Genomic DNA, 10,887 nt, shown 5'->3' with positions numbered 1-10,887 from the left:
CGAGGCGGCGCAGCCTCTGCGGCAAGCGGCGTGCGCGGGACGTGACGGCCGGCGTCCTCGGCTGCTCGGGCGGCGTGGATCCGGCGGGTGGTGGTCGTGGTGCGGTCTTCTTCCGCTCCAGATCTGAAGGTCGAGCTGCTCCTCCTCCTCTGCTCACTCCTCCCCTCCGGCTGTGTCCGATCTGCAGCTTTTGCTGCCAGTTCCGGTGCTGGCGGGGTGCCGGTGGCATATCTCGAGTCCGGGGGAAACCCTTGGTCGGATCTCCGACCACGGCGGTGAGGGCGCATGCGCGCATCGCCTTTCTCCTTCGAGGCACCGCTGAGGTCTCCCGTATCCATCCCCGTCCCAGATCCCGGCTGAAAGCCCAAAACTCGTCTCGGGTTGGGCGGCGGCGGCGTCCTGCACGTCGTTCCCTCCTTGGAGGCGCCGCCTTGGGTTGTCTGGTTCTCCGGGTGAGTGGTGCCGAGGTAGGAGAGCGCTCGTCGGCTGCGAGTCCAAGCAGAGGCTTCCCAAGCTTCGCCCTTGGGTCTTTGCAGCTTGTTTCTTCGACAATCCTCCTAGCGGTTTTCCTTCTGCTCTCGGTGGCCCCGGGCAGGTGGTAGTGCAGCTAGTGGTGTGCCTACGGCGTGGTGAGGACTGTGTGCTATGCCTGCTCTGGGTTTCGACCGGCACCTGCTCTTGCTCTCGGGTGAGCGCCCAATGACCCGACGGTGCGGCGCCTTCGAGCCTAGGCGAGAGGATTGGGGTCTTCTTCGGCGTTGGAAGACAGGTTTCGTGACCCCAATCCCACGATCCGGCTGCGCGCAGTTCTTGCAGGCCTTTGGCTGATCCTTGACACTACTCTGCTCCCTTGCTCTTGGTGCCGATGTGCAGCGGGCTTCGACATTACTTGCAGGTCTTTCAGGTGTACTTCTATGCATGCAGTAGTGTGCGTTGCGTTGTAAATTGCTCTGTCAGCTCCCTTGTATCTTTCGGTCGCTCTTGCTTGGTGGCCTTGTGTAATCTTGGCCGGTTGATGGCTTTGTTAATTCAAAGTCAGGCTCCCCTTGAGCCTTCGTTTAAAAAAAAAAAACCGGCCAGCCTGCAGAGCACAGAGCAACAGAAAGATCAGTAAAGGTTTGGTATTCTATTTGGTATTTCCCATAATAAAGGAGCCGCACCACACAGACACAAGGGTTGCTTTCTTTCCATTCTCATGCTCCAGCCACCATGATCCATGGGATTAATTAGGCTCCTTAATCTACATAATATATATATGCACGCGTAGCACATGCATGTTCCTAGATATTCAAAGTGAACTTTGAGGTGCCCATGCATGCTTCTCTTTTCACGTTCAATAGCATAATGTGCGTTGATGTCTGATATGGGTTATGTTTCTGGAAGGGAATATGCCCGGCAAATCGAGGAGCACAGCTTAACCTTTTCCACCGACGACGAGCTCCTTACGATCGCAACAGCATGGAGCACAGACTCTAGTGCTCCTTTTCTTCTACGTATTTTTCTTATATAGTACGTACCAAAGGTTAACTTTGAGACACACACACACACACGGTCTTGTAGCTGATCAAGCTCCTCTTCTAAACCATCCACTGGGCTGGCTTCTCTAGCAGTACACCAAATCAATACACACACACAAATCCCGATCCAGGAGGGAAACTGCTTCATGGGGCTAATCGAGGAGACGGTGACGAGCCTTACCAGGGCCGTGCTGAACAGGGCGATCCACTACGCTGAGTCGGCCGTCGCAAAGGAGGCAGCTCTCCACCTCGGTATCCAGCGCGACCAGACCTTCATCGCCGACGAGCTTGAGATGATGCAGGGCTTCCTAATGGCCGCGCATGACGACCGTGACAGCCACAACAGGGTGGTGAAGATCTGGGTGAAGCAAGTCCGCGACGTTGCCTACGACGTCGAGAACTGCCTCCAGGACTTCGCTGTTCGTGTGACGGTGAGGAGGTCCTGGTGGCGTTTCCCTCGCAAGCTGCTGCACCGGCGGCGCGTGGCCAAGAAGATGAAGGAGCTCAGAGCCAAGGTTGAGGATGCCAGCCAGAGGAACCTGCGCTACCACCTCATCAAGGCCTCCAAGCCAATCTCCGCTGATGAGCAGTCGTTGGCCGTCGCCAGTGCAACCATGTCTGACATTGACGAAGTAAGGCGGCAGCATGAAAAGGCAAAAGTGGGTCTCGTTCGGCTCATCAGCAAGAAGGACAATGACCTTAGAGTCATTGCGGTGTCAGGGACAAATGCTATCGGTCTTGGAGAGACCTCCATCGCCAAAAGAGCCTACGAAGATCTCAAGATACACAAGAAATTCGAGTGTTTTGCCTGGATCAGGTTGGTGCGACCCTTCAATCCGACAAAGTTCTTGCAAAGCATTGCCCGGCAGCTCTATGTAGATTATCTTCAGCAGGCCAAGCAAACAGAGAAAAATCCTGCAGATGCCCAAGTTCTGAGGAAGATGGGAATGATGAGTGAGGAGGATTTGGCTAATGAATTCAAGACATATATCAGTGAGAAGAGTTACCTGATTGTGATTGATGACCTACACACCGTTGAAGAGTGGGATCGCATTATAACATGCTTCCCACAAAGCAAGAAAGGGGAAGCCGAATCGTAGTGTCGGCACAGCAAGTTGAAGTTGCAAGCTTATGCGTAGGGCCGGAGAATGTAGCACCAGAGCACATGCAGTTGTTTGCTGATCTTCATGCTTTCTACGAGAAGGTGACATTCAAACTCTGATTCGCCGAATATCATCTTACTAATGCTACCTCTTGTTGGCGAGTATTTGACAAAAAAACTACCACATTAGGGGTTACCGTCCCACAGAACTACCACTTTCAAAAAAGTGATTGATAACTACCAATTTTTTTTAATTTTGTGACTAAAAACTATCACTTTTAAAAAATGACCAGTTTAGATGATTTAAACACGTTTATGACATGCGGGACCCACCCATCAGGGCTGACGTGGCGGCAAAGTCAATTCCGTTTATTTTGACCGTTATTACACCGTCACCCTAAACGCTGTTATAACATATGGGACCCACCGGTCAGGACTATCTTCTTCTTCTTCCTCCATTTCTCTCTATTTGGCATTTCAACAAACACCTCCTGTGCATCGCGGACGGACACCGGCAGCAAGGTGACGGTGGCGATGGACTCGGCGTTGAGCTTGGATGATGGCAGGCTGACGATGGGGCGGCCCTTGAGCACAACCTCGACAGCGGCCTGGCACGCCTCCTACTGGCCGGACCAGAGCAGGCCGACGGAGCCGTACACGGGGTTGACCATCCAGCCGCACGCCTCGTAGAGCAGCAAGTGGAAGAGCGCCGGGCGGAGGCCGGCGTCGGGGCTGGCGGCGAGCAGGTTGAGCAGCTCGACGCGGCCGTAGAACTTGGCGAGGAAGACGGTGGCGTTGGCCTGCGCGTCGGGGCTCCGGATCCAGTCCAGGCAGGGGCGGATGGTGCAGCCCTCAAGCTCGTCGCCGACCAGATCCGCTGCCTCGCGTCCGCCGCCTCGCCGGAGTTCCCTTCGGTCGCCCCTCATCTCCGCCTCCCGTGGTTGGTGCCTAGCGCTGTCGCCCGCTCGTCTTGGTGCGCGAAGAGAGAAAGGAGGAGGAGGAAGAAGATTGATGCTGACAGGTGGGCCCCACTTGTAATAACAGTCAACATAATGGTCAAAATAAACGGAGTTGACTTTGCCGCCACATCAGCTCTGACGGGTGGGCCCTGCATATCATAAACGTGTTTAAATCGTCTAAACTGATCATTTTTCAAAAATGGTAGTTTTTAGTCACAAAATTAGAAATTTTTGGTTGTTATCAGTCACTTTTTTGAAAGTGGTAGTTATGTGGGACGGTAACCCCTAATGTGGTAGTTTTTTGTCAAATACTCCTTGTTGGCTTGCTGAACTAAGTAGGAGTACACATGAACTAATGTAATAAACAACACCATCAATAACGTGAAGCAATCAATAGGTTGCCACATCTAGTAAAGTACTTCCTCTCCGTTCAGTATTATAAGATGTTTTGGATGTTTCAATATAGACTACATATGGACTGAAATGAGTGACCAAACACACTAAAATGCGTCTACATATATTCGATTTAGAAAAAAGCTAGAACATCTTATAATAGTGAACAGAGGGAGTAATAGTCTTTACATTCGATATTTCAATTTTTATATAGATCAATAAGTCCATATATCTATACATTCGCGGGTAACATTTCATTGATATTCCATTTAAGGACCATGAGCTTACGTTATTTAATTCACCCTGGCTGAATCATACTTGTGCATTGATTCTAATTTCCCTAATTTTGGCTCCAAATTGTAAATGCAAAATATCTCAAATATTCTGAATCCACAACCGTAGACACTCAATTAAATTAAATAGTCTTGCATTATTATTTTAATCTGGAGAATACAATTCCATACCATGTTTTTGTTTACATGAATTACAAGAAGGGCCATCAAGAACTTTATGTGCTAACATGATCTTCATTCACATCAACTAGTTTAGGAGATAGTGAACCTCGGTAATTGCCAGGCCGGATAATTAACTACCCTGGACACTACTCCTAAAGGAGATTTAAAGTTTTTAGAGGCGATGTTACCCCACATGGTTACGCAATTAGACATGCTTCTTCATATTGTTTACATGTTCAGTTTTGAAGATTACATAAACTTATGAAAGATTTAGCACTTGACTAAAGATTGTCCAGTGAAAAAATAAGGCAGCGCCTAATCATTGTTTTCTTATGTCTAGAGTTTTCAAGATGCAGCAGATCTGGTGGAAACAGGATCTAGCTCAAATACATCCTGTATGTATAATAATAACTCTGTGTACAGGAAGAGCTTAGTTGTTTTGAAGGAATCTGAGCCCATTGGACGTGATCAAGAAAAATCTGATATTATTGAAATAATTACAAATGGTGATAGCCAACACCTTGAGGTGGTCTCTGTGTGCGGAATGGGTGATCTTGGGAAAACAACACTAATCAGAGATGTCTATGAAAGCTAAGAGCTCAGCGGCATGTTTGAGAAGTCTGCTTTTGTCACAATAATGCATCCGTTCAATCGGGAAAAGCTCATTGAGAGCTTATCTAGACAGTTTGGAGAAAAGGATGTGGAAAACATGCACCAGTATTTGGAAGGAAGGAAATACTTGGTTGTTCTTGATGATCTCTCGTCCACCACAGAATGGGACGCTATAAAACAACATTTTCCTCCAACAGGCATAGCAAACCGGATCATAATCACCACAAGAAAAGAGGATATTGCGAAGCATTGTTCGAAGAGGCATAAGAATATATACAACCTCAAGGGGCTGGTATACAAAAATGCCCTTGACCTCTTCACACAAAAGGTACCAATAACATATCATTCTCCATCTCTTATGCATTGGTTTTATTTGACCGAAAAAGGCAGGTTGTAGGTTCTGATAACATATGGTTTGTTTGTACACATATGTCAGGTCACAGAGAAAAAAAGATGATTGTTACGAATGTGCTAACTATTAGTTACATGATATATTTATTGAAAACATAAAAAGAAGCCATATATTCTGATGTCCTAGTCATCAAATGGTAAGGTTCAGTGTAGGCTGAGGCGGTTTCACCTGATCAACCATACACTTTGAAGGAAGGCATTGGCCAGCAAAGGGCCAGAGGGCTAGAAAGAAACAATAATAAGATGGTTGGATTAGGTTTTATCATCGAGGACCTAGTGGATGATGATGGCAGGCATGTTGTTACATCCCTGGATTCAAATTTTGGTTAGAGTCCAAACCATATGTGGTACAACCTATGCACGTCAGCCATCTGTTTGGACTACTGTCCTCTCTTCAGTCAAAAGTATTAGGGAAATGTTTTACATCTGTAGTCTGATTTTAGCTTTTGGAAGGACAATTGAGTTTCAATTGAACAAGGAAAGTGCCTCCATCACATGAAAAAAGTGTTTCCACATCACAATTTTGTTACATGGGAACAACTTAAAATAAGTGTTTTCATCTTTGAACTTTTATGTTGTGTATGTTTCAACAGTGTTTCCATTTCATGAGTAAAATTTTAAAATGTTTCCATAGACTCCGACCCGATGCCAATCCATAGTCACTGCCAAAGTCCTAATTCTAAGAGTTGGCAAGTTTGGCGCAAAGAGATATTATATGCTAGTATTACTTCCTTTAGATTAACAGCTGTAGGATTAACACACCACCATGGCACAGATGACCGCATTCCAAGATAGGATGCCATGGATTAGCCTATGGTTCACTAATTGGCCTCACCAGAGTAGTAGCATGCTTCGTCGACAAGGTCGCCGGGAAGCTGCCCACCTAGAAGGCCTGGTTTATGAACAAGGCAGGCCGCCTCGCCTTTGTCAAATCCGTCCTGAGCGCAATGCCTATTCACCAGCTAGTAGTGCTGGCGCCACCTAAGAAGACACTTAAGCTCTTGGAAAAGATAGAAAGAGGACTCCTCTGGGCGGGCCGTGCCAAGGCCAACAGTGGCAATTGCCAGTTAACTGGCGGCGCGTTTGCCGGCCTATCCCCCTGGGTGGCCTTGGTGTCCACGACCTGGAGTGTACCGGACTCCTATGCGCACGCGCTGGCTATGGCCAGCTGCGTCGACGATGGCAGGGGCTGGAGCTGCCTCGACGCGCAGTTCTCGCGCGAGGAACGCGCGTTCTTCTTCGCGTCTACCACCACAATGGTGGGCAATGGGCAGCGCGCCCTGTTTTGGGAGGACCGATGGATCAACGGACCCGCCATTGGGGAGATCGCGCCGCTCGTGTACGCCTGCATCCCCAAGCGACACCGCAAACCCAGGATGGTCGAGGCTAGCCTACATGAGAACCGTTAGGCATCCGACATCCACGAAATGATCGACATTCAAGAGGTAGGCCAATACTTGCACCTCTGGCGCATGATTGAGCACACTGCTCTCAATGCCGAGCCGGAAAGTCTGTGCTGGAAGTGGAGCGCGAATGGCGACTACTCCACCAATTCTGCCTACCTGGCCACCTTCCACGGCTTCATCCAATGTCAGGCCTGGAGGCTCAACTGGAATTGTTGGACGCCGCCACATGTTCGTCTCTTCCACTGGCTTGCCAACCTAGACCATTGCTGGATGGTCGACCGCCTCGCACGCCGCAGCCTGCCACACCCGCAATGCTGCTCCCTTGCGATCAGGCTCCGGAGACAATACAACACTGCTCCAGGGATGCCTATTCTACCGGCAGGTGTGGTACGCGATCCTCTCATGTCTGCGCTTCTCTTGCCTGCCGCCCGACAATGACGCCACACTCCATAATTGGTGGCTCTCGGCCAGGTAGGGCACCCCAAAGCCCATGCACAAAGGCCTTGCATCCACAACCCTGCCAATCCCCTAGATGATTTCGAAGCACTGCAACAATTGCGTCTTCGACGATGCACGCCCCTCAATCAACACCCCGGTCGCCAGTGTTAAGCTTCATGCACTAGCCAACGCAACCAAAAGTCCGAACTGATGGAAAGGGCTAGGCAATCAACATATACACTTCAACACCCCCTCTCACATGTGACGCGGGAAGCTCTGGTTTCGAGTCGCTCGACTAGTCGCGACTAGTCGATGAGTCGCACTTCCAGGGCCGACTCAACTCTTGGGATGAGTCGAGCGACTCAAGCGACTAGTCGTGGTTTCTGGGTCGAACGACTCTTTTTTTGGGCCCCACCTGTCATATGTTTTTCTACTATATTTGCTTGCCAATACCCCCCAGCCGCCGCCACCCCTGGTTTGCTGCTATCACCTCCTCCCCTAGTTGTTGCTGCTTGTTCCCTCCTCCCCTGGTTGCTGCTGCTGGTCTGCTCCCCCTTCTCCACTGGTTGCTGCTGCTGGTCTGCTCCCCCTCCACCCCTAGTTGCTGCTGTTGGTGGTCTGCTTCTCCACTGGTACCTACTATCAACTGCTTTACTCACTTCAACTCGTCGCATGTCGAATCGTCGACCATGAGTCTAGACTAGTCACGACTAGTCTAGAGTCCCCCCCCCTAAGCGACTCGTCGACTCATCGACTCAAAAACCTTGGCGGGAAGTCAACACATGAATAGACTCAGATATATGGCTCAAGAGGCCTATACATGGACACAGAGGGGGCCAGCAGCAATTTTTGAATAAATTGCGAAAGTCAGGACTTGAACTCGAGACCTTAGGCTCTGATACCATGTTAAGCTTCATGCACTGGCCAACGCAACCAAAAGCCCGAACTGATGGAAAGGGCTACACAATCCATATATACACTTCAACAGCCATGATCAAGGACGAGGCTGCTCTATATGGGCCAGAACTGGGGCTCTGGGCTTATGTGCCATCTTACCTGGATGTCCATTAATTTTTCTGTCATTGCCCTATAACCTGCCTCCTAGGAGGATTGTACCAAACTTCTCTAAAAAAGGACTGGGCGGCCACAGCAGTAGACACTCACAAGTTGTTCCTCTAACTTGGTGGGGTTAGAGGAACAGGGACAAATATATGTGGATGGGAAAGATGGGAGTAGGTAATCCATTCGATTTATGCTCACAAATGATTGTATGGAAGATAGGAAACACTAGCAGACATACAAGAACACTTTTTTTTATCATTGTTATGACAAAATTGAGCAAAAAAGATTAATCCTAGTATACCAAAAAACATTAACATTGTATATGCATATTCTAATTCGAAGTTATATAATGGAGATATTGCTGCCAAATGGAAGGAAAAAATGCCTAGCTTTGGTTGGTGGGGAAGTGTTAGTTGTGACGCTCCTGGCGAACCACTGACATGTAGAGAGCATCACCGGACGATGGAATCGATTTGAGAATGAAATCGACAGAGGGGGGAACTCAACTGGGGAAAAACAGACGAGTTGCGGCGTCCAGTAAATATGAAACCCTAAACCTGAGGCTCTAATACCTTGCTGGAGAAGCAACTTATCTCTATTGCATAGCACAAGGGGAAACTGTATATAACAAGGGACTTGGAGCTCAAGTAAGGATATCTAGACTAATACGAATACGTAAAGAGACCTAGACCAATAGTAATAGAACTAATACTCCTAAACATGTTCAAGTTCTCTTGACTTGAACTTGTACCTTTGTAGAGCACAGAGAAATTGCTGACAGGCGAAAAAGAAAAGCATGTCTCGGGTTGGGCGGGGGAGCATGCATAGAATCCCACCACCTCGGTTCAAGTTCTCTTGGCAAGAACTTGGTCTGTAGAGTTTCGGAATCTTTCGAAAGGTGCAAAGACATCTCTTTTTCCAAGAAAGAATGTAACTGTGGATAGGGGACATCCTTCTAGAATGTTAGGTCATACTCCCTCCGTCCGATGAAGAGTGTACGTTTAGCTTTAAAATTTGTCCATAAAAGAGTGTACTTCTATCTTCCCAATGCATTTTAAAGTAGAAAAAAGTACTTCTCTTTCATCACACGGTAATCAAGACCAATAGCATTCTACACATGGTCTCCTTAATTTTTACATGCACTTAGCTCATTGGGGGTTGAATAATTAAAAAGAAGAGAGATAGTGGCTTGCACCTTTTCAATGCATTTTTTACTTCACTCCATAATTTGTCCTAAGATTTCTAGATGTACGCTTTTCACCGGACGGAGGGAGTATATTTCTTAGTTTATTTATTAATTAAACTTTTATTCATTAGGCGATGAGGATGTCTTGTATGCAATAGTAAAACAGAACTGTGGTTGGAAGTTCAAAAAAAATTGAGCTCCAATCCTCCAAATAGTCTGTACTCCCTCCTATCCATATTAATTGTCGCTGCTTTAGTACAACTTTATACTAAAGTTGTACTAAAGCAGCGACACGTAATATGAATCGGAGGGGGTATTAGAGTTACTTGATTTGCTTGCATATGTAGCCAGAGGACCAAGGGCACAAGTTGTAGATTTACTTTGCAAAATGAATTTTGGAAAATTCTCTTGTCCAAGGAGCCAACAAATATAACAGGAGTGCGCACCTTTAAAATCACATAGTCTGTGTTCCATTGTAATCACAAAACTAAACTATAATTTGAATGACTATTGTGTGTTTAGTTTTATATTTGGTGTACTAAAAATATTAAACTGTAAAAATTTCAGATATTTGGCAAGATTACAAATTTGGATGAGCAATATCCAGAGTTGGTTGAACAAGCAAAGCTGTAACACCCCGGATACAACTTTCCATATTTGTAACTCCGGCTCTTGCCTTTTCCGGAGATGCGATATGATGTTTCCCTTCGTGGTTGGGTTTTTGTCTTTGTTTTGCATTTTGTTCATGTCATGCTTTTCATATCATGTCATCATGTGCATCGCATTTGCATTCGTCTTCGTCTCATGCATCCGAGCATTTTCCCCATTGTCCGTTTTGCAATCCGACACTCACACATGCACCGGCGCACCCCTTTTGTCTCTTTTCGTGAGCGGTTGTTAGACGTTCTCGGAATGGACCAAGATTTGCCAAGTGGCCTTGGTACACCACCGGTAGACCGCCTGTCAAATTTCGTTCCATTTGGAGGCCGTTTGATGCTCCAACGGTTAACCGGGTAACCGCAAAAGCCTCTTTGGTGTTGCAGCCCAACATCCCTCCAAAACAGCCCAATAACCCATCTAAACCATCTCCATGTCCTCCGTCGTCGGATCACGATCGTGTGTGCGAAAACTACACCTCTTTTGGACTCTCCTAGCTCCCTCTACCTATAAATATGTGCACCCCTCCAAAAATCTCGCAGTCCAAACCCTAGCTCCAACCTCCTCCGCCGTCGGACACGTCCGGCCTGAGCCGGACGAAATCGCCGCCGTCGCCCGCACCAATCAGGCGCCGCCACGTGGCGGCCGCCGCCTCCCTCCGCCGCCGGACCGCGAGCCAGCGCCTGGCC

General features: G+C 47.9%; 1 protein-coding gene across 5 annotated transcripts in view; it reads right to left on the bottom strand.

Annotated features, from left to right (window-relative positions):
• Positions 1-10,887, bottom strand: part of LOC123165109 (LOB domain-containing protein 40) — a 29,239-nt gene that overhangs the window by 9,414 nt on the left and 8,938 nt on the right. The window contains exons 3-4 of one of the 5 annotated variants that reach the window (XR_006482792.1): positions 2,525-2,711; positions 2,233-2,449 (exon numbers count right to left, since the gene is read on the bottom strand). The exons of 2 other annotated variants lie outside the window; for them this stretch is intronic. Coding sequence is in view for 1 of the 3 variants with exons in the window: in XM_044582738.1 (XP_044438673.1) it covers positions 3,240-3,545 (306 nt within the window). In the remaining 2 variants the exon portion in view is untranslated. 2 more of the 5 variants (XR_006482793.1, XM_044582738.1) reach the window with 2 other exon arrangements.

This window comes from Triticum aestivum, chromosome 7D (genome assembly GCF_018294505.1).
Source record: "Triticum aestivum cultivar Chinese Spring chromosome 7D, IWGSC CS RefSeq v2.1, whole genome shotgun sequence".
Classification (NCBI taxonomy): Eukaryota; Viridiplantae; Streptophyta; class Magnoliopsida; order Poales; family Poaceae; genus Triticum; species Triticum aestivum.
This window is presented reverse-complemented; position numbering and strand designations above follow the sequence as displayed.